Source organism: Dendrobium catenatum, unplaced genomic scaffold, assembly GCF_001605985.2.
Source record: "Dendrobium catenatum unplaced genomic scaffold, ASM160598v2 fragScaff_scaffold_542, whole genome shotgun sequence".
NCBI classification, from domain to species: domain Eukaryota; kingdom Viridiplantae; phylum Streptophyta; class Magnoliopsida; order Asparagales; family Orchidaceae; genus Dendrobium; species Dendrobium catenatum.
Genome location: NW_021319004.1, coordinates 5,335,908 through 5,361,361, shown reverse-complemented (window position 1 = coordinate 5,361,361; position 25,454 = coordinate 5,335,908). Strand labels below are relative to the sequence as shown.

General features: G+C 34.1%; 1 protein-coding gene across 2 annotated transcripts in view; it reads right to left on the bottom strand.

Moving 5' to 3' along the window:
* LOC110093927 (polyadenylate-binding protein 2) overlaps positions 1-25,454 on the bottom strand; it is a 51,663-nt gene that overhangs the window by 11,913 nt on the left and 14,296 nt on the right. The window contains exons 3-5 of one of the 2 annotated variants that reach the window (XM_028694748.1): positions 21,257-21,327; positions 6,929-7,120; positions 6,718-6,845 (exon numbers count right to left, since the gene is read on the bottom strand). In XM_028694748.1, coding sequence (XP_028550581.1) covers positions 6,718-6,845; positions 6,929-7,120; positions 21,257-21,327 — 391 coding nt within the window. Of the gene's footprint in view, positions 1-6,717; positions 6,846-6,928; positions 7,121-21,256; positions 21,331-25,454 lie in introns of both variants that reach the window. The other variant, XM_020818989.2, reaches the window with a different exon arrangement.

Here is a 25,454-nt window from a genome sequence, read left to right as displayed (position 1 = left end):
AGAACTACTGAATTTTTTAGAATCTGGGAGTTTGCTAACTCCAAATCAGAGTTTAATTTGACTGCCACCCCGTCAGCCGACATCTCAGTAGAATTCATATCAAAATTGATTATTTTGATATTGATATGCAGAGGTTTATTCTAGGCATTGATAAAAGCTTCTTTCTGAGTACTAATTTCCTCATTCAACTGAGTTGCAACATTCTCATTCAGTATAACAAGATTCGATGAATTTATATTTGTAACTTCAGGATTTGAAAAATTAACAGACAAATTATGATTCAATGTTCCTTCATTATTGCCAACAAATTTGTTGACTTTCAGAACAAGATCCAACGAAGTAGAAGCTTCATGATCAAAAAACCCAAATGAAATTGCATTAATACCATTTTCTGTTTCGTGTACATCAGACGTCTTCGGAATTGCTTCTAAATTCTTTCCCTTTCCTTCAACTACAGAAGCTTGATGAACATTTGAACGGTAACCTTCTCTGATGATCAATGGTTTTTGAATATTCCTGAAATCTCATTCAACATCTCCTTTGTTGAGACTTCTATCTTTAAGACCTTCAGCATTCCCCGTAACAGTTGAAGATTTAATGGATGAAGGTGGATGGATGACCGAGGATCCACCGGCAAGAGGCTACCAATTATCTGTCGCCATCATGAAGAGCGAATGTGGAAAAACCTCGAAGAAGAAATTTGAAAAAGAATTTTCTCTCACTAGAAATTCTCGGAGTTTCTCTCAATAGAATTTCATGAGAAGAAATACCCATAAGAAATAGGTGATCTTCCTAGGGTTAGGCATATGTGTTGTTTGCTGAAATTAGATTGTTCTTAGGGTGTTAAGCTCTAGCGGGCGGCTAGAGATGTGGGAGAGCCGGATCTTCCTCTCCAATTGAAGATTCACTTGTATCTTGTCTTTTCTTTCATAAAACTTTCAATAAAAAAGTGTTCGTGTATTTTATTCATGATTTTCTTGTAGTTGGTTTTTTGAAATTACAGAAATCAGATTCCAGCCAAGGTTTTTCCTAAACTTCTACAAGCACTTCCTATCAAATGGGTCTTAGAGCTGTTCGATCCGGGCACTCATGGCTGGAAGAAAAGTAGAAGTAATGGCAGGGGAGATCGGATGAGAAATTATTCTATGCAGAAACCGGATGAAGAGAACCATCCGGATTTGTTGCGCTTTTACAGCCCTTTTGTTGTGCTTTTGAAAAATGGTAGTAAATGGCAGCAAATATTCAATTATGAATGCGTTTTTATTGCCCTTTTATAGTGCTTTTGCAAAAGGATAGTAAAAGCCAGCAACTCCGGACGGTTCTCTTTGTCTGGTGTCTGCACAAAATAATAAGTCAGATCAGACAAATGAAATATGAAATTTCATCTTCAAACTTAAGTTTCAAATTAAAAAAAAAGGATATTTCAGCCATCCATGATAAGTTCAATTTGAATTTTTTCATTATAAAGGAGATGTTGAAGAAAGTGCTCGATGGTCAAATCAAAATGGCATCGCCACAGGCAAGGGGAGCCACCGGTGACCAAGGGAGTGGAAGAAACCCTTATCCGATAAGGAGAGGGAAAGATCATGAGGTAAAAATATTAGGGGAAGAAGAGGTTATGCTACTTTTGAAGCCACTTCCAATAAGGAAAGGGTGAAGGAGTGGGACTTTTAGTGGAGCTGCGGAATTTAGAAGGAGATGGGAAGAAGACAAAAGCGCCAAACAAGATTCTACCACCCATATAATAGTATCGAGGGGTGTTCCAGCAAGTTCAAGGGTTGAATCCTTCGCTGGAACACAAGTATGTTATCATCTTAAATGAAGGAGTCCCAACAATCAGTGTTCGTCTATACCATCATCCCCAAATCCAGAACGAAGAGATTCAGAGATTAATCAAAAATATGCTCGAGGTAGGGATCGTTTGACATAGTATCAGTCTATTTTTTAGTCCAGTGATATTAGTCAAGTGCTTCAGCGACAGTTTCGTTCGTTCCACCTCAAGGAAATTGTGGCACTGTGGGAGAGAAGTATTGATGGACCAGCAGATTTGATTGTGAGGATTAAGAAGTTTCCTAATCAAGAGGAAGTTGTTTAGGAAAGTCTTTAATCAAAGGGAATTAATTAGATGTTTTTAATATGAAGAGAGCAAATTTGGCTGATTAATTAGGTAATATTTTCTAATTGAAAATGACAGATTTGTGGGCTGATTTGGAGGGGATTGATTAAAAAATATTTTTTGATTGAATAAAATTGATTTGGAGGGGATTAATTACAAAATATTTCATAATTGAAGATGATAGATTTAGGGCTAATTTGAGAGCTGTTTTGGGAGGAAAATAATTAAGGAAATATGAGGGAATTAAGGAAGGTCTATTTGGGTCAAGGTTTAAAATTGCGCGATTGGGTATTGAGTCGTTTTTCGTTCATGAGGCGAGGCGTAAGCCTCAAGGCGTTTTGAGGTGTAAGCCAAAAAATCTAAAAATAAAAGTTAAAAGTATATTTTTATATAATATCCAAATAATATGTTAAAGGATGACATATTAATTTTCTATTGAATTATAAAGTAACAAATTTACATACATATGAAACAAAAATTACAAAAAATGTAAAGTGAAAAGTAATAAATTATGTGAAAAAAAATGAAATCCAAATATTACATGAGAAAAACAACATAAAATATATGAATTGCATAAACGTATCATATAACATCAAGTTTAGCTCTAAATTTCTTCTTTATCGGTTTCCTACTCATCTACATTTAATTACTAAAGAAAGTTAAAATAATTGACAACAATTCAAAAAACATATGTATTATCATTACTAAGGGCATTTTATTTGAGTCGTCATAAAAAATTAGTCTCTCCTTTGCCTCATCCTATAGGGTCCACTACCTCCTAATCTATTTTTTCTTTATTTATTTATTTCAGATATTTTCCTCTTTCATAAATATTTGTTATCAACATAAAATGAGAGTAATACTAAAATTTTTAGTGATGGTAGTCAGGGGTATCAATATTTGACATGACTCGAAAACTCGACTCGAACCCGACCCGAAAAACTTTGGGTTAGGGTCAACCTAGAACCAAAACAGGTCGGGTTCAGATTCAACAAATCAACCCATTTCAAAAACTGGGTCGGGTTCGTGTTGACATGGACATGGTTTATAAACGTGCAATACGAGGTGCGCCTCAGTGCAATTATGTTATTTTAAGCCTTAAAGCATACGCAATGAAAGCAGGGAATGAGGCGTAGGCCTCAAGTTTACTGAGGCGTACCTCAAATTTACTAAGGCGCCCCTCACGCCTCACCTCAATTTTTAGAGGCATTTGCCTCTTTAAAAAAAAACTAAAACCTAATCTAATATTTATCTATTCGGTTTTGGCCCCCTCACTCGCATCTTCCATCATTTCCGAACGAGGTTTCTTCTCCTTCTTCGAGCGACATTTTCCCCTCTTCGTTCCATTCGACCGACGTCGACTTCGTTCCACCTGGAGTTGCTCTTCGCCTCTTTCTTGGAGTTCTCTTCTACCACGAGTTGGCTTGGAGTCTCCTTCGACCGACCGCCGAAAGCTCTTCTTCTTCGTGGTTAGAGTTTAGGGTTTATTAACAAAGGTGAAATAACTTTACTTCCTCTTCTTCTTTGCACTCAAATGTGATTTTTTTGTTATACCATCGCATTTATCGACATCTTCCTTTGGTTTTCATTCATTTTTTGGCAAAATTTTTCTTTTTTTTTTATTTTTCTATTTTAAATTTTATGCAATATTGTTGTTTTATACATACAATTGCCAATGTCATTTGATTGAATAATTGCCATTGATAGTGTAAGAAAATGAAAATGATTGGACTTTTTATTTATGTAATATTTAGATTTTTTTTTGTTAGACTTATGTTTATGTGGACATGTGGTTTAAGCATGCATAATAAAAAGTATAAGATGCTCAATAGATACGTGTATAAATTAATGTTAAAAAATTTAGTATGAGAGGTATACTACATGTAATATGAATGTAAGTTATACACAAAGAATGTTTTGATCTTCTATGATATAAAAATTTTTTGTATACAATTTTCAATGTCATTTGATTGAATGATTGCCATTGATAGTGTAAGAAAATGAAAATGATAAGACTTTTATTTATGTACTATTTAGATCTCTTTTTGTTAGACTTATGTTTATGTGAACATGTGGTTTAGGCATGCATATGCTCATGGTTTAAAATTGCGCAATATGAGGCTCGCCTTGAGGCCCGCCTTTGTGCAATTCCAGTAAAAAATGCCTCGATGCTTACGCCTCAAGTTTTTTTATGAGCCATGAGCCTTAACTTGGTTGAGGCCCGCCTCGCCTCATTGGCATGAGGCTTACGCCTCACGCTATATATATTAAAACTTATATAAATCTTGAAGTAAATGCCCAACATTGGACTCTATAGGAGAGGAGGAAGGGGAGAGAGAAGTTCATCATAATGATGATTCAAATGAAGAACCCCTTAGTGATGACAGTGCTGATGACTTATGAGTTCTTATGTGATATGTCATTGCTATTTATTTTTGAAAATTCGAATTATATGTTAATGAAAAGAATACTGGGATTTGGGAAAGATAGAATTTTGAGTTGCACTATATTTTATGTTATCTTATTATTGGGATATTTTGATTTCGCTTAATATCTTATGCTTTTTTATGTTTTATATTATTCACTCATTAGTATATAAAAAATTTATCATTTTATGTTTACGAAATTTTTTTATTTTGAGGCTTACGCCTCGTCTCACGAATGAAAAACGCCTTAATACCCGAATACGCAATTTTAAACATTGCATATGCTCAATAGATATGTGTATAAATTAATGCCAAAAATTTTAATGGAAGAGGTGTACTACATGTAATATGAATGTAAGTTATGCACAAAGAATGTTTTGCTTCCCTTCCATGATATAAAAAAAATTGCATATAATTTTCAATGTCATTTGATTGAATGGTTGCCATAGATAATGTAAGAAAATGAAAATAAAAATGATATGACTTTTTTATTTATGTAATATTTAGATCTCTTTTTGCTAGACTTATGTTTATGTGGGCATGTGGTTTAGGCATGCATAATAAGATGAAGATTTAAATGTTGATTTCTTTGATGGTATTAAAGCATCTACATCCACCACAACTCAAGAATAAATCAAAAAAGGTATATAAATAATATAGTTTTCTTAGACTTTATTAATATATTACACTATTATTCATTTTGATATTGTTTAAAATATTTACGGAAGAGTAAGATAACTGATATTGAGGAAGGAGTTGATTGGGAGACATTAGACTCTATAGAAGAGGAGGAAGGGGAGAGAGCAGCTCATCATAATGATGATTCAACTGAAGACACCATTAGTGATGACAATGCTGATGACTTATCAGTTCTTATGTGATATTATTGCTATTTATTTTTAAATTATATGTTAATGAACAGAATATTGTGATTTGGGAAAGATAAGAGTTTGAGTTGAACAATATTTCATGTTGTCTTATTATTAAGATATTTTGATTTCACTTCATATCTTGTGCATTTTTATGTTTTATATATTATTTAGTTGTTAGTATATAAAAATTTATCATTTTATGTTTACGCAATCTTTTGATTTTGAGGCTTACGCCTCGCCTCACGAACGATAAACGCCTCAATTCCCGATTACGCAATTTTAAACATTGGACCTGGAAACTCGAAATTGATCCGGTTTGACTAGAAATCCTATTTTTGACCCGAAAGTCCAAAATTGACCCATTTTTACCCGAAAATCAGAAATTAACATGTTTATTACCCGAAAACAAGAAATTTTTGGTCGGCCCAAGGTCATTCAGGTTAACTCGGACCCGAAGCGGGTCAAGTTCAAGTCTGAAAAATTGACCCGTCTGCAAAAACGGGTTGAGTTAGGATTGACCCGAATAGTGTCAGGTCAGTTCCGAGTTCGACCCGAACCCGACCTGTGACCCAAAATTGACAACCTAAAAAGGTGGTTGTGTGCAGATTTCAAGTGATCCCTAGCGACAGCTACGACAATGGTGGCTACGGCAAAGGCGGTGGGCTAAAGGTCAAGGCAATTGAGAGGAAGTTGTTGCGGCTTTGGAGTGCAAGAGGGCATGATTTTTTTGAGTCTTTTATATAGGATTTAGAAAAGTTTTGAACAAAAAACATACATAAATAAAGCGAGACGTATGCCTCATGCCAGCGAGATGAGGCGCGCATCAAGGCGGGCGTAAGCCTCATAAAAAAAGCTCGAGGCGTAAGCCTCGAGGCATTTTTCACTAAAATTGTACTGAGGCTGGCCTCAAGGAAAGCCTCATATTGTGTAATTTTAAACAATGGTTTGGGTATTATTGTTTATTGTTTGCTTTAAATTGGTGATTTTCCTAGGTTTAGGCATGGGTATTGTTTGCTGAAATTAGATTATTCTTAAGGTATTTGGGCTCTAGCCGGCGGCAAGAGATTTGAGAGAGCCGAATCTTCCTCTCCAATTGAAGATTCACTTGTATCTTGTCATTTCTTTCATAAAACTTTCAGTAAAAAAGTGTTCATGTGTTTTATTCATGATTTTTTTGTCGTTGGTTTTCTGAAATTACTAAAATCAAATTTCAGCCAAGATTTTTCCAAAATTTATGCAAGCACTTCCTATCAAAATCCAAAGAAATCATTTAGAAAATAAAAGAGAATGGGAAAAGTTTTACCCATATCCATATGGAGCAAAATATGGTGAAGGCATAAGAGTTCTTCTTGATCGAAAAGCCATGTAAGCATTGGGCCGCCTGCCACGGTATTGCTTCAGCCCTGGAATATTTGTCCTCTTAGCTGATACCTGCCATTTATTTTTTATTAAAACACATGCACACATTTCAGACATATGCATACTACATTAACCAAATTGAACTTTTATCTAACCTTTAATTGACGACTATGCAATTCGGATTCATTTAAGAGAAGAGCGTTTTGAACAGCCTCTACTTCGACAAATTCGACATAAGCAAACCCCTTCGGCTGGCCAAACTTGTCTGTTAAAATTGTTACTCTGTTAACGGTCCCACAAGACTGGAAATGCTGCTGCACCTCTTCAGGAGTGCATGCATAATCAACCTGGCAAAACATAATTGTATTTGGTACATAATACATGGGGTAATAATATAATTATAATACCAAAATGATGAAAAATAGTTATCCATCCTGAAATAATGTTATTCAAGGGGAAGAATGAATTCTACCCTCATCGTTTTGGAATTCAACATCTCCAGGCAGATAAAAAGGTTTTATTTATCGCTACAATCACTATCATCAAGTATAAAGACATAGAAAACGCTTACACGGTCTATCACATAAAGAGGACATTGCTGAAATATCATAAAAAGTATTCTCGGGACCAATACTATCGGTTTTAATTCTAATGAAAGGCAGTAGGATTAAAACCCTCTACCAATCTAAAAGAGCATAGAATGGCATCCTAGTAGCCTTTACCTCCAACATTCAAAAGGATAAATTAAAACCCGCCTGGATAGCTACATCTAAAGAACAAACATTAGTTTGTTTTGTAGAAGAGGATGAAGGAAAACCATGTTGCAGAAGTTGGAATAACGTGAATGTTGAAACAGGGAAATGTATCCGCATTTTCTGTTTCATCTTTAGTTATAGCTTTTCCTAATGCTTCCTATTTTCTTTGTGGTTTCATAATTTGGTGACTATTTTCTTCTATTGTAGCAGAGAAATTTATAAACTAAGCCTGGCTAGATCAACCTGTTAAATGAGAATCTTCAGCAAAGGTCATCCAGGAACCTGATGGCAACTGTATAATCAAGAAACACATGTTATGTATAACAAGATTAATGACCATTTTTTAGCTTTATTAGTTGATCTAATTATGTAATTGTTTCTAGTATATTTTTCTATGAAAAGGGACCCTTAAGATTTGTTATGAAGGAATGTGTTAGACCAATCCTGGAGGGCCCAGCTCCTGTTACAGGAGGCAAACAAGCTCCGTCATTAATAATAACAAGTGTACTATGCTTTGGTTCATGCAAGATGATCAGAAGTTTAGTTTGCAAATAAGCCTAGATAATTGCATACTTCTAGCAAATCAAAGAAAAAGAGCTTGATTAGCATAAAAATATGTTTTAATACAAAATTAATGTGTTAAAAATCAGTAAAAGGCATAGAAGTAGACCTGCAAATTTTGCCCTGATAAATCATTAGTAACATGTAATCAACCCAAATTATGAGTGAACATCATAGACCTCAAGCAGAAGAATGTAATTGAAACAAAGTATACCATTGATGTTTGAGGTGTGGTCACGAAACTTAATCTACTTGTTTTAATATGAAATTTGATGTCCTTGCATGGTTCTTGACTTGAATCGAAATGCTAATTTGGCTATGTTTTTCAGTTGGTGCATATGTGCTTAGCATGACACTCAAACTTGTGAGCATGACACTCAAACTTTTAGAAGGTATTTTCCTCCCATAGGACATCCTCTGACTCCTTTTGGGGTTTTTACAAAAAGAGGAGACAATATATAATGGTTTTAAGGATATAAATTAAATTTGAAAGGTGACTTATTGCTATGCGCTTAGCATAAAATGGTAGCAATTTTAGCTTTAAAATTGAGAGATTTACTACCAGTTAGCTTCAAATGGATGGTTGGAGAAATGATGAAGAACCCAATCAATATCTAATGTTTCTATCATCTCAAGTTGTTGTGGACCCTATTCCACATAGTCAACAAAAATAATCAACCCAATCTGACCAATTGATCTTTGTCAACAATCATAAATTGCGTCGTCCAACGAAACCTTGTAGACCTAAAGTGAATGTTTGTCTAAGAGACAATTTTAAGTTGACTTTAGCTAATAAAAATGTTTGTGCCCAATCAATTGCACCCTATGACTCACAACTCAACAATTGGAGCTATTGGAGAACATCTACCATATGGTCATAACTTAACAAAGTAATGTTATTTTATGATAAAACCACCCAATCATAATCATTATTTAATATTGTCAATTGACGGTAAAACCACCAAGTTAGAGTATATATGAAATATTCTTACTAGCGAGAGATCTTTTGAGTGTGATCATATAGTTTGATATGGGAAAATTTATTACGTGCAGATGTCGAACACGTCCGGATGTCAATCAGGAGCCTCCACTCACCCAATGCACAGTGCATTACGTGATGTGGCGGCTGCTAATTGGCCTCCGAACACATTCGGCGTCCGTACGTAATAATCTATCTTGAAATGGCATTTGGTCATTTTACAAGCTTAGGTTATCTTAAATTTATCACCATTGACAAATTATTGTAGAAGGTAGATGGATTATTGATTTGACAATTATAGAGTAATAGATTTACTACTAGAAGTATTTTTGAAATTTTTAAGCATTGGATTTTATTTTTTATATTTTTATTAGAATTTAAGCTCTAAATGATTAACTTTGAAATTTGGAAGCTTTTTCATGACAAAGATTCCCTCTCATCAAGATTCTCAGTTAACATAGTTATTATCGAGGTTCAAATTTTGTTAACTTCAATCTTTATGATATAGAAGATCAAAAGACTTATGACCCTGCCTATAGGTAGGGCGATCCGTTTGATGGCATGTGCATATGTCAAACTTGAGTTCAAATTTTATTTAACAATTCAAATTTCAAAATAATTGCATGTCCTTTAAAATCTCTACATGTATTTCAGGGGAAGGGGGAATTTAAATTTGTTTTTGCTTTTAGTTTACGTAGTATTCTAAGACTTAAGTTTAGATGATTAGCACTTTTATGGAGCACATACAAATAAACTAATTTTGATGAAGTGATTTTTCCTTTGGATGGCATGCATGTCTTACAGTGCATTTTTATAATTTACAATACACTATGCATGGTTTCTATGCATTTGCACTTTGCACTTGCATGTACTTTAATGTCACAAGTGTTTTACATCCTTTTAGTTTACTTTTAATACATTTGTGTAATGCACTTGCATGTTTTCAACAAATTTACATGATGCATATGCAAATTTACACGATTTTGGATCTGCTTGCATGATTATTGAGACATGGTAATTGAATTTGAAAATTATCTCGTGAGACATCCAACACTTGAAATTAACTTTATTAGTTGCACAAGCATCTATCGTTAAGATACGTGCAATATTTCATTTTGAATTCTTAAAAAATACCTTATATCTTCTTGTGTGTACATCTTACAAATTTGTTGATGATTGTTACGAGCTAGAAACTTATCACATTTTTAAAATGTCTCAGTTTTACCTTCATGTGAATATGATTTTGCAAGATGAGTCTCATGGGAAATCATTTCTCCTTGAAATAGGAGCACCTCGTAGCTCATTTTCACATGCTATCCACAACTCATAGAGTTTTTGTACTGTTAGGCGTTGTGTGGAGGTACCATTCACACTCATAGTGAGCTTTCAAGTCGCCTATAAGTTCTGTGTGTTCAATGAATTGTTCAACATTTTAATAATTTTAATGCAACTTGCATGCCATTTTTGGTATTTTTTATTTCTTAGTATAAGTTTGAAAGCATTATTTTCATTTTAGTTGCTTTTTGTTCAAAACGTGATCCTTATAATTATTATTTATTTCAATTAGTCTGAATTTTAGTAACCTTTCAACGTCTCTCCCACATATGAGTCATCTATAGAGAATTTAGACCATCTCACCACGCTTAAAACATGTATGGGGCTCCACTCTTAAAAAACACGCAATAGATCGAGGTGCTCCATGACGTCAAAATGATAAGATTTTGTGATGCGTGAAAATGCGTAAATTTTCCTTTTCCTCACTTTTTTCTTTATTTCTCTACTTGTCATTTTTAGACAGAGGGAAAAGAGATAGAGAGAGCTTGATAGAGATGGGATGAGAGATAACTAAAGAAAGAGAGATAAAGTGAGGTTTGTTGTTGGTTGGCCAATATAGGTATAAGATATACGTACATGAGTGAAAAATCCATAGAAATTCTTAGCTAATTTTTGGTTCGAGCATATTGTTGGTATGACCTTAACCTATGCATGACAAGGTCGTCTTCTGCAAAATAAACATCACGATAATGTTTCTCTGCCATTGATTTTATACAAGCTTGTGTGTAATGTAAATTTTAAATTAATGTCTAGTAATTCGGTTGCAACCATACCAACACCAGTGCATCGGATCCCATCATAAATTCGCAGTTAAATGTGTTTGGTCAAGAATAATACTAAAATAGGTGACCTCCTATGAAGCCCTTATGCTGCACCCTTCTTAAAAAACATTGTCGTAGTTAGGTCCTAAACTCTGAATGAGAAAAGTGGAGGTTGTGTTAAACAGTTTATAGCTAGTATAAAACTTGTCGAATAATCATGACATGAATTCTTTAATAAATTATATTAATACTAGGACATTCACTGGAAGCGACGCATTGTATGTACTAAATATAACAAGAAGTGTATAAGGGTTGTTGAACTAAAGCTCAAGTATAATGTTAAATAAGCAAGGATTCACATATCAAGGACATATATGGGCATAAAAGCTAGTCCATGAAACTAGAATTAAGAAAGGAATTTGAAATATAGATTCTCTTACATGCAAATTAATGGAATAAATATATATTATGACTCATAGGGAAATAAATATTCTATGTATTCAGAAAACTAAATGGGTTGGAGAGAAGATTAAAGAGATTAATAGATTAGGATTTAAACTATGGTATTAATATAGGAGTCATACTAAAAATAATGTAGATATGATTATAGATAATAGTCTGAAGGACAATGTTATAGAAATTAATAGAATTTGATATAGAATTATAGTTATAAAGATTATTGTTGCTAACGTTATTAATATTATAAGTGTTTATGCTCATCAAGTAGATTTGGATACGTACTTAAAATTAAAATTTTGAAATAACTTAAAAAATTAATACAAAATATATATCTTGAAAAAGGAGTTTTTATTGGAGGTGATTTAAATAGACATGTTGGTAGAGAGATGGAATCTTTTACAAGTATTTATGATGCCTATGATTTTGAAGCTACTAATGAAGGTGATAGGACCATATTAGATTTTGGTAACTTATGATGTTTGTAATTGTTAATATTTTATTTAAGAAAAGAGATGAACATATCATCGCTTATTAAAACAAATATAATAAACTCAAATTGATTATCTTCTTATAAGAAAAATAGATCATTTCTATTGCAAAGATTGTAAAATTGTTCCACCTGAAAGTTTATGTACCCAGCATCACTTCTTAATTTTAGATTTTAAGATGAAAGAAAGAATATGAAAAATAAAGTAAAATATTGTGCTAAGATAGATGGGGCATTTAGAAAATACTAACAAAAATATTTTTTGGAGAAAGATTCAAGATCTTAAGATTTTGATTATGCATGAGAAAGTTAATATTATATAGGTAAATGTAACTTTTGATATTAAAAATGTTGTAAAAGACGTGCTTAAAGCATCAAAAGGAAAAACTTTTAATAGTAAAAATAGTTGGTGGAATCAAAATGTACGAGAAAAGATCAAAAATAAAAAGTTTTGGTTATAAAAATTGGTTTAGGTATAAAAGCTTGCAATTTTGAGAAAGGTATAACAAAGCCCGTAAGGAGTCTAAGAAAGAAATATCTTATAATAATTTATTTATTAGATTAAATACTAAAGATGGTGAAAGATATATGTAAAAATTAGCCAAGCAAAGAAATAAGAGAAATAAGGATTTTGTTCAAGCGAAGTGCATTAAGAATGAAGATCAAAAGTATGATTGACTTTAGTGACCTTACCACCCTAAATGAAAATATTTTTTTTGTTTTTATCAGTGTATTAGTAGAACTAAAGTTAGAGAAATTTTAAAGAAAATGAAGTGTGGAAAAGTTGTCGGACCTCATGATACTCCAATAGAGGTATGGAATTAGGAGATAAAGGAATTTCTTGGCTTACCAAACTTTTTAATACTATTTTGAAAATTAAAAAGATGTCAGATGAATAAAGGAGTGTGTTAATTACTATTTTTAAGAATAAAGGTGATGCACAAAAGTGTGTGAATTATAGAGGAATTACGTTAATATGCCTTACTTTAAAACTGTGTGAGAGAGTTATTGAGCATAGGTTATGACGATATACTAATGTTTCTCAAAATCAAATTGGATTATTGTAAGATAGGTCTGCTATGGAAGCTATACATTTATTGAGAGGTTTGATGGAGAAGTATAGAAAGAATAAGGAGGATCTACATATGATATTTATTGATATAGAAGGCTTATGATAAAGTTACAAGAGAAATGCTCTGGAGAGTTCTAGAAAAAAAAACATGTTAATAATGCTTATATTCAAGTCATTAAGGACATGTATACAGGAGGATTACATCAAGGATTAGCTTCAAGCTCTTTTCTTTTTCTTTTTTTTTTTCTTTTTTTTGCTTGAGTCATGGATGTTCTTACTAGACATTTGCAAGAGGATGTACCATGGTGTATACTTTTTCCCGATGATATTCTTCTTATTGATAAGACTAGAGAGGGAGTTGAAGATAAACTTGAATTATTGAGGAACCTTAGAGTCTAAAGGTTTTCATTTGAGTATATCTAAAATCGAACATATGGAGTGTAATTTTAGTAATAATAGATCTAGTGGGAGATTGCGACTTTGGGCAATCAAGTCATTGATAAGAGTACATGATTTACATATCTCGGGTATATTGTTCAAAGTGATGGTGAAATTGATGGGGCATATTATTAGTAGAATTCAAGTTGGATGGTTGAAGTGAAGGAATGAATCAAGTTTATTGTCTGATAAGGAAGTACCCTCAAACTTAAGGAAAAATTCAATAAGATGGTGGTGTGACTTGCAATGCTTTATGGCGTAGAATATTGGCCATTAAAAGAGAAGCATAAAATTAAGTGTTGCTGAAATGAAAATGCTCTGATGGATGAGTGGTTTCACTCTTCTAGACAATATGCAAAATGAATATATACGTGAAAATGTTGGGGTAGCTCCGATGGCAGATAAGATTAGAAAGTGTCACATTAAATGGTTTGGTCACATAAAATGACAACTTTCTGATAACGTGGTTAGAAGAGTAGATGTATTAGATTTATCCTATGTTAAGAAACGTAGAACTGGACCTAAAAAGACTTCGTTAGAAAATATTAGAAATGAGCTTTTCTTTATTATATTTAGATAAAAATTTGACAATGAACCGAACACAATAGAGGAAAAGGATTCAGGAGTCAACCGCACGTAATTGGATAAAGGCTTGATGTTGTTGTTGTAGCAGTTCACGTCTTTCAATTAACTTAGGATTGACAACCATAATGGATACGCTACCTCATGTATAAGTAGAAATGATGTTGGTTACCGTCTATGTAAAGCCTAATAAGGAATCATCTTAATGTTTGAATAGAAAACGGTGCTATAAATGTAAATCAATCATAATTTTGGCTTAGTTGATGAATTGGTGAATATTGTTTAAAAAACATAATTCAAAACCACTGTTTGCCCGTTTGATTGCCGATAGTGCAAGGTATTATAAAGCAATTTAGCACCATCAGGGGTGAAAAGATGTCTCTAAAAGCCATTAAGAAATATACCAGCTCTATCAAGAAAAATGGTTTGGGTAAAACCATACAGGTGAATGATTATTTCAATAAATGATTCAGCAACTTTCGTGAATATATGACAAGTTAGGAGCAACTTGAAATGTGCATTTTTAATCAAGCAATCAAGGACTACCATGATACTAGTATAATTGCCTGAATTTGGTATACCCTGATAGAGTTAACTGAAATGTCCTCTCATACTTCCTTAGGATTTGGAAAAGGTAATAAAAACCCAGTTGGTTGTGCATAGGCAGACTTAATTTCTGGGCATAAGGTAATGACTCACAAAGTCACATACATCTTTCGCATCTTAGGCTAATATAAATTGGCAGAAGGGCATTTAAGGGTCTTGAGAGTCTCTCCATGCAATCAAATCTATGGCAGAGCTAAATGGCTGAAGTTCCTCAATGGTCTAGCTGCTATTGTGATCGCATCAAATAAAGTGTTGTTTGTGATTGAATGAATAACTCCTCCAGAAGACCAAAAGAAAATATAAAAATATATGAAAATAGTAAAATTTTAGTTGAATTTTCTGCTAGTGTCATTGACACACTCGAACATGCAAGACAGAGAATCTGCTGCTACAGTGTGTCTCCCAAGTTTGAATTCAATCTTGAAATTAAAACCCAGCAACTTGCCAAGAAAAAATTATTGTGCCTAAGTTTATATAATTTGAGTAGACAGTTTTTTTTAAACTACAATGGTCTGTGTTGATTATAAATGTAGTTACCAAAAGATAATATCACGACTAAAAAATGGCCTCAGCAATCGCGAACAGCTCCTTCATGCAAGATAAAGTACTCTTTCTTGTAATCTATATATTGCTAAAATATGAAATTTGGCAGACGCCTTGCATCAATACAATGCCCGGATAAAATGAAAATCAATTTCAATATGATTAATCCAGACATAAGAAATTGGGTTATTTACCAGAGCTATTGTGGATTCGTTGTCATAACATAAATCAATAGGAATAGAAATGGAAAGGTGAAATTCTTGAAGATGTCTTAACCAAATGATATCAGTAGAAGCAATGGGTAAGGCTGTATTCAGCTACTGTAGAGGAGCAAGCTATTGTTTTATATTTCTTAACATGCAAGGAAATAAGCGTTTTCCCAAGGTAAGCACAATAATCTGGAGATTCTGGAGTGGGATCACCATCCCAATCTAAATCTGAATATGCCAGAGTAAGTGATGAATTCAATTGATAGGCCAAAGGAAAGGGTACCTTTAATATATCAAAGTAGTCTTTTAAGTATTTGATAATGAATTGTGAGAGGATGATGCATATATTTGCATGATTTATTGACAATAAAAGCAATATTACGTTTGGTGATAGCTAAGTGCCGTAAAGAACCAACTATATGATGATAATGTTCAATAATCTCATATAAACTTTTAGATGTAGCAATATTTGGCATGACTCGAAAACCCGAACCCGATCAATGGGGCATTAGGGGTGTCAATATTTAACACAATTCGACCCAAAAATTTCATGTTCGGGTCAACCCATTTGGAAAATGGGTCGGGATCAAATTTCATATTCTAACGCAATTACAAATTTGGGTTGGGTTCAGGCCAACCCGAAAGCAACCTGAAACTGACCCGTTCGTCGCGCAATCACGCTCATCCTCATCTATTAGTCCTTCGTCATGCTAGTTCGTCATCCTCGTGATCTTTCCATCGCTCGTCCGCTCGTCCGTCCTTCACCCAAGCGGGTCTTGCCCGCACACCTACTCCCCCTATGCCCTGCGAGCTAGCCCGCACAGTCGCACTCGTTCGCCTGCACAATCACACTAGCTAGCCAACGCAAATGCGCCCAACCGAGTCAGTGGATAGGATCGAGTCAAATTGGGTTAGAAGCGGTCTAGGTTTGTCACTCATTTACTAATCGGGTCGAGGAAAGGTCTGGTTGTGTCAGTTGAATGCTGGTCAATTTTAGATTGGACCCGAACCCGACCTAAAACCTATTTTTACACCCCTAGTGGGCATAGGAGCCAAAGTAGATTTGCAGTCTAGTATTCCTGCTTTGTGTAAAATTTATGAAGCATATTTCTTTTGGTATAGTAAGGTTCAAAGAGTTTCAACAATACATCAAAGTTTCTCGCTATAACACCATTTATTTGTGATGCATAAGGGCATGTTCATTGATGTTGAACGCCAAATTGATAAACTATGGATTAAAGTTTAGAATTCACATATTCACCATCACCATCTAAGCAAATAATTTGAATATTTTTATTAAATTGATATTCAACAAAATAACTAAAAAGCAAAAATTTTGAAGCTGTTTCATCTTTAGTTCGCATAGGGTACGCCCAATTATAACAAGAAAAATCATCTACAAATATCACATAGTATTTAAAACCTGAAGCAAACAAAATTGGGGAGGACCCCATAAATCTACATATATTAATTACAACTTTACAAGGGTTCTTTAATTCAAGAAAAAGAAGTAGAAAATGATAGTTTGTGACTTTTAGCAAGTGCACAAGAGGTACAAAGTAACATTGTCTTGGATGTGGAGGGACTGCTGAGCATAGCAGATTGCAATTGAGATTGAGTTTGAAGAGATAGATGACCCAAGCGATAATGCCATAGTTTAATGCAGAAGGAAGCTGCGAGGAGAACCAAATGTGGTGTTGAGTTAAAGGATTTAATTCTGCAAAGAACTTGACGAGATGGACCTTGAAGAAGTGATAAATTGCTCATCGAATCCTTGATACCAAACCTAAGGGGTGTCAATATTTGACCAGACTTGAAACTCGACCCGAAAAATTCTGAGTTCGGGTCAACGCGTTTGCCAGACAGGTCATTTGAGTTTGGTTTTTGACCCGTTTATAAAATTGGGTCAGGTTCAGGTTGACCCGGAAACCCAAAATCAGCCCAGTTAACCCGAAAACCACTCTGCACAGCAGCGCGATCCCTCGCTCAGGACTCCGCACCTCGCATGGTCGCACCTGCACCACTACACTGCAGCACGATCCCCTACTCGCGTCCGTCCATAGTCTGCACCCTCTTGCGTCTGCACCATAGCACGATCCCCCGCTCACGTTCGCCCGTAATCTACAATGCGATTTGCGCTCGCTACAAAGTCCGCAACACAGGCCATAGTGAGCCTACTGCGCTCGCCTTCGGACTCAGCACCCGGACCCGCGCCCGCCCATACCCTGTGCAAGCTCTCTCCCATGTTGCACCCGCGTCTGCTAAACTTGCTCGCGCCCGCTGTGTTCTGGGTTCATGGGTCGGGTTCAAATCGTGTCAAACAGTAGCAGGGCAATATCAGGTTTAATCCAAACCTGACCAACAACCCGATTTTGACACCTCTAACCATAACCATAATTATCAAAAGAAATTGGGCAAAAAGTATAAAAAACAAGTTTGTGAATAGAAAGAAGATTGTGAGAAAGGGTTGGAACATGAAAGTGAGGTTTTAGAAGTAGCTTACATTGTGGAGTGGGGAGGATTCAATGACCAGCATGTGTTATGGGAAGTAATTCGCCTTACCTATTTGCACCTGTTGTGATCCATTATAGGCTCGACATTATGAATTTTAGCAGCATCAATTGTTAAATGAGAGGTTGCATTGGAGACCAAGATCCAATCAATAGAAACCTAAACATCATTTGCAAGCATAGCATTTGAATTTGAGCAGTAAGACAGATTGATGTGGCGCCAGCAATGTAAAGCCAAATGACCTATTTTGCTACATATATGGCATTCCACATATGATGAGAAAGATCGTTTACCACGTGAAGCTAAGTTTTGAAGCAAAACCTCAGCCATATTTTGAATAAGTAGAACACCACTGGCGACCTCAAGAAAAATTCGGAATAGGCGGACGGAATCATCCTTGGCCATGACTGGCTGTAAATGACATTTGCGGCCAACTAAAATGGGAGCTGAATCATGAGCTTCTTTAACAGCAATATTAAATTCTTCACTACAGACAAGTTCATAAAAATCCTCTATGTTGATAGGTTGAAGAATAGTTCAAATGGATATCTTGAAGACTTGATATGAGGGCTGCAAACCATTGAGGGCATATAGAATAATATCCTAAAAATCTAAAGAAGAACCTCAGCTAGCCATTGCATCACATTTAGAATTACTACTTGAGAAATATAGCATCATAAATTTGTCTTTCATATAAATATGATGCAGGCCATTTTTTAGCTGAAGAAAGCAGTTGGTGAACTGAAGACGACGCTCTATGGTTTGCCAAATTTCAGCACATGAATCCAAATTTAAAATATACGGTAGCAAGTTTTGTGAGATTGTAGAGTAGATGATAGATGCCAAATTTTGATCCACAAGCATCCATATGTTATAATGAGGATATGTTACTATTTCAATAGCATCATTGAAGATTTGCATAGGTGGTTTGGGTGTAGAACCAACAAGAAAAACAGCAAACATTTGCTTTGAACCATTGTTTAAAATTGCGCAATATGAGGCTCGCTTTAAGGCCCACCTCAGCGTAATTCCAGTGAAAAACGACTCGATTCTTACGCCTTGAGCTTTTTTTATGAGGCTTACGCCTTAGCTTAACTGAGGCCCGCCTTGAGGCGTGCCTCACCTTACTAGCGTGAGGCATAGGCATCAACTGATTTATATATTTTTTAATTAAAACTTACCTAAATCCTAAATTACAGCCCCTAACAAATCATGCCTTCATGCACCCCAATGCTGCAACAACTTCCTCTCAACAGCCTCGACCTTTAGCCCACCACCTTGGTCATAGCCACCACCATCATAGCCACCGACGAAAACCACTTGAAAGCCGCACACCACCACCACCACCTCCTCTAAAAATTTTGGAGTATTATTCTCATCTTTATATTGATGACAAATATTTATGAAAGAAAAAGATGATTGAAATAAATAAAGAAGAAATAAATTGAGAGGCATTGAACTCCACAGGATGAGACATGGGAGAGATCAATTTGTTATGATGAAGACTCAAATAAAGATCCCTTCATTAATGAAAGACCAGATGATTTCTGAGTTATTGCCAATTATATAAGCTTTTTTTTAAGAATTGAATGTGGATGAGTAGAGAACTAAGAAAGAAGGAATTTAGAGTTGAACTTAATGTTGATATTTTTACGTGATTCCTATATTTCATGTTATTGTGTTCATGTAATAGTTGGATTTCAATTCTATGTCACGCAATTTATCACTTGTCATTTTACATCTTGTGCAATTTTTGTTTCATATCTATGTCAATTTGTTATTTCATAATCCAATAGAAAGTTAATATATCATTCTTTAACATATTATTTGTGTATTATATAAAAAATCAAATTTAACCTTTATTTTCATTGTACGCAATTTTTGAATTTTGAGGCTTACGCCTCAAAACGCCTTGTCTCACAAAAGAAAAATGCCTCAATACCCAATTGCACAATTTTAAACCTTGCTTTGAACAATTCCAGAAGTTGAGATTCCCAAAAGAGATAATTATCAATATTGAGTTGAATATTGAGAATAGTTTTAACATTTGTCATGAGAGATTGAGTTGAGAGGGTATAGTAGTCTCACTCATTTTAAGAGGTGATTCAGGTTGAAAAAGATAATTATCAGTAGGAAGAAGAGGAATTCATTTTGAAGAACAGAGAATAGAAGTCTCGCTGCAGATGATAAACTCGGTTGCCTGGGAGAAGAATTCGGATGCCATATTGCAATTAACAAACCAAGCAGCAGAAAAGTAGAAAATTCCGAATAACATTAAGGTGAAGAATGATTGAAAAGATAGCAGTTCAAGCAATACTAATTCTGTAACCATAAAGTTCATCTCTCAAACCGTAAAAGTACTCTGTTACAGCATATATACAAAGCTGGGTAAAGATGCAGAAAATAGAACCAGTGAATGGTTGCTGTTCGATCGAATTTTGTATGCCTCAATGGTGAGATTGAATGCACAATGCAGTAGTGATCTCAAAAAGTGCTGAAGTATTGGCCATAAAGTATGATAAGAGCTGTTATATATCAAGAGGTAGAACCACTTATATCTTCTATTTATCAACCCTTTAATCCCATTTTCATATTAGACATTAGAAAACAACCTTCAAGCACACCACACTGTCTCTCTCACTTATTTCTCAAAGTTCTTAAGCTACAAGAGACAGGCTTAGTTCCATACTCATGCTTTCAGCTTTATTTGTTACAACATTAATATAAGGCAATAAAGCTTTGTGGTTCTACGTTCTCCCTCACCAATAACTCTAATCATGAAGGGGTTTGGCTGTTAGTGTGGTGGCATGAGGTGCAAAAGTAGTAAGTAATGCTGAAAGGTAAAGCACGCTACAGAAATTGTAAATTATTGCAGAATGTCAAGCCGACAAAGGGAGTTAAATGCATATTGGCAAATCCACTCTTTAACTCTTTCCTTCTGGAAAAATTCTTCTAATTACTTGCGTGACATATGAATTGACTAATTCATGCATGTGTGCATCCCTTCATGCACGCAAGAATTACAGAAATATGCCCCTCATTTGAGTTCTCAAAAAATGACATAATCCTCTGTAAACTTAAATAACTTCAGCAAGCTCACTTATTGTCAAATAAAAATAATAATAATCATGCGTAAATTTGCACCAAAAAGATAATGAGACAAAGGACAGATTTAAAAAACTCACATTGCCTACATAGATTGATCGGGAGTCCACTTCCTCTCTCTCAACTTGTGTTGCAGCAGCACTTGATTGATCTTCTGGTATGAGTCAAATCTTATTGAAATGAATAACTAAGATTTAAAAGTACTTGAAAAATAGGATCTTATGAGAACAATAAATTGTATGTGATGAGAGAAAGGGCGCCTTGACCAGAATAAGTTCAGATATAAATGCATGAAATCATCAGAGACAGAAATTCTGACGGATATTCTGCTTAATGATTTAATATATATGTGCAATAATTCACAGCTTAATTCAAAACCTTAGAAGGCAGGCAAAATAGGCTTTTAACTAGTCAGCAAAAATAACATATTTAATACACATCTTCATACAGGTTATCAGACACTTTGATATTTATTTATGTGCATACGCACGAACATGCATACAAAATCCAATTTATCTTCATATACGGAACAACCAAAAATATTAGAATAATTTAAAAATAATCTACAATAGTATTGATGCATGTCTTATACAACATCAGATAGATTAATAAATGATTATTTTAGAGGAATGGCTAATATCTACTGAGATAAGCTAGTAAAAAATTAAATTTAGATTATTTGAAAATCTATACTAAATGAAAGAATATGCAGCAATAAAATTAAGAAGTAAATTAACATGGAAGGATTCAAAAAGAAAAGGATAGACTAGGATAAAATTATGCAATAAGATTTGCATAAAATAAATTTAACACCTAACACAACACAACATAAATGACTACAGAATAAGAATTTTAAAAATGATCCCTAATAGGTCAGATAAGGCTAGTGCTGATCATACCCTTAAAGTATTAAAAAAAGGTATTAGCCCTTGAAAGTTAAAAAAGGGCTTAGTCCACATAAACCATAAATGCAAATACATCGTTTGAAAACAAAAATAGTTATTTAACATGTATGAAATTTATTGCCTTGATTTGGAATCTAAATCTTTGTAGCATCGTAAGCTTTTTATTTAAACATGAACGCCAGAACATCTTTTTTAAGTATAGGTTTCAAAAAGAAGTAATTGAGAAATTATACTTTTTCGATATTGGTAAACTTTCGTTGCACATGTATTGAAGAATAAGCATCATATATTTCATTAACCAGTTGAAAAAAGGTTTTGATGCTAATAGTTTAGAGGTTGTCTTGCCACACAATGACACAATTTATCAACGATTCAGACTAAGGTATCAACCGTCTCAAGTTACTAACGAAAATTAAATTGATAGCACTCCATTCCTACTCTTTTTTTCATAAGAACTAGCTCATCAACCTCAAAAGGACAACTATTACAGGAAAGAATCCTAGCATCTCAAAATCTTTCAGTTATTATCAACCGTGAAAAGAACAAAATCAGATGAAGGCAGATCAGAGACATTTTTTAGAACAAATTATAGAATTAACTTTTAGATCAGAAACGTTATTACTCTGTGTAATTTCTACACATCCTCTTGGTAATGGTTTAACAAGTAATACTGAAGCTATGTAGACAGTCTAAACAACATAAGATGCATTTAACAACAATGCACTCATTTAGGCTTTAAGTTGCAGAATTTCACCTTTGACTGAAAAAAGAAATCTTTTAATTCATAATCTCATTATATTAGCAGGATTTATTACTTTCCATCTACTGCCACCTTCAGGAAACATACATAACACGAATACTTGGAGAAAACAAAAAACACTTCTTGTAGAATCACGACTACCTCAACCATTCTACCAGTCGATCACAATTATCCTCACAAGTGAATAACTCCATTCCATATTCCGATTAACTTAAAAATTAAACATAAATGGACCAAAGAAGCAAATGCTAACATATCTTTGACAGCATCTGCAAAACAATAGTTGGCTGAAAGAAAAACCTCTTTCTTGTGTTAACGAAATAGCAGAATTTGTTTATTACATTTTATTGAATTTAACATAGTATGTTGTAGAGTTTACCAATACAAATCTAGTATGGGAAGATCAAAAGAACACATACAAAAGTCAAATTCGGAATCCACCAACTTTAATTTTCACAAAAAGGTTCTCATTTGGTGAAAAGCATAAAACATTAAAAATTTGTTCCAAATGATAATGATCAAATAAACAAAATTTTGCATGAAATATGAGATTAACTAGAACCATATGATGACTAAGATTCACACCGCAATAAAAAGTTTAGATTGCCGGAGATTTGACCAAATCTCAAGCACACATGCAAATGGCAATATAAAAAATGAAGTCACCAAAAAGATTCAAGCCTCTAGTTGGTGCAAAAAGAAAGTTTTCCCAAAAACTATTATCAACAATTGCACCATACTTAAAAGAACTCAAATCAATCAACAAACAAATTTGAGAGGAATTCAGAACAAAAAAAAAAAAGATTCAAACTCAAAAATATCATGAAATCAAGGAATTTGGCAAAAAAGAAAAAATGCAAATGTTGATTTCAACAATCTCCTATCTAGCTACAAAGCTACAATAGGAAGCAAAATAGTGTTTCTCGCTCAAAAGAGAGATGGTGCTTGTGGCACAAATGAATCTCGCTTTGCAGCCAGAGGATCCCATTCTCCTTGAGACAAATTGTAGTTAATTAGATTTCTCCTAAGAGTGGTATCAGAGTTTATTTAGATCAGGGTCCTTACATCCTACGAGGGCAAGCCCTCATAATTAATTATCCTTCCTAACACGTAGAAGAGAACTCTCGATTAAGGATGCATTAATGTTTAGATGTGCAACAGTTTAAATTTTGGTTGTGGGGGATGGAGATTGACCCGATCAAAATCCCATGATTCTATCATCCCAGATATAGGTTTCGGTCTACAAATACTAGCAATCATTGATTGCAGCGTCTAGGGAATCTGATTAATAAACATGGGTTGCCTCCTCTCAGGGATCCCAAGTAAACTAAAGTGATTAGATGTAGATTGATGTGGCTCCACTTGGGAGTTTCCCGTAGTTTAGATTTAGATTGTGTCTTGCGGCTCCGTTTAGGAGTCATCCGTAGTTTGGATTTGGGTCAGGGTTTATGGCTTTCATTGAAAGTAGTCCATATTATAGGTCTTACGGCTTCCCTTAGAAGTAGTTAGTAGGTTTTGTTCATGAAATGGGTCTTACGGCTTCTATTAGAAGTAGCCCATAGGTTTAGGTATGAAAAAGGTTATAAGTAACCTGTGAGTTTGAGAAGTCAGGTCTTACTGTTTTCATTGAATGTAGCCCATATAGCAGGTCTTACGACTTCCATTGAACGTAGTCTGTAGGTTTAAGGTTTATGGTTGTTCACTTAGAAGTTTCCCTAGCATGCGAGTCTTACAGCTTTGCTGAGAAGTAACCCGTTTGGTGAGATATAGGTTTAAGCTACTTTTAATTGAAAAATTTTCCTAACGTGTGGGTCTTATTTCTTCTATTAGAAGTACCATGTATGGCGGGTCTTACGGCCTCTATTAGAGGTTGCCAACTAAAATTTGGGTTAGGGGAGATTTAGTTTAGAGGAGCTTTATCAGTAGATATTTAGTTTGGTACTTTTTACTATCTCGACACCTGTATTAGTGTCTTTTTTACAGTAACTTATGACTTGCAGTAGTAGCTTTACTTGTTTGTTTCAGCACTAGTCTTGCCTACAGTAATAGTTTTACTTATAGTGCTATCACTTTCTACTAGTTTTCTTTTAGTACCAGTTTTTCCTTTTTTTTTAATACTAATTTTCTGTGTTTTAGTGTTTTCTTTAGTTTTAGGAGTTTGGAATTTAGTTGGTATGTGTTGTACTAGGTTTGTATAGCATGAAAATCGTTCTATATTTTTTAATGCATTTTATTAAATTTTGGATTTATTGCAATCATTAATTAAGTTATTAACTAAATAAAATTAAAGTTTAAATTTTAATTTAAAATTAACTGCTCAACGATTCAAAATTGTACTTAGGTTTAAATTTTAATTTAATTAAAAAATTTAATATTTGAAAAAGTGAAGGTAGAAATTTGTGCTTATATGAATAAAATAATCATACTAAAGCATTTAGCATAAAGGAAATCTGATGATAGAGTTGATAATAGCTCTTAATATGATAGTGGCAAAGATTATTCTTTCCATAGGCCACAAATCTTTAATAGAATTGCCAATCTATACATGTTGAATATAGAGGATAAAATAATTAAGATACAAGAGAAACCCCTTGAATGACTCCATAAAATGCA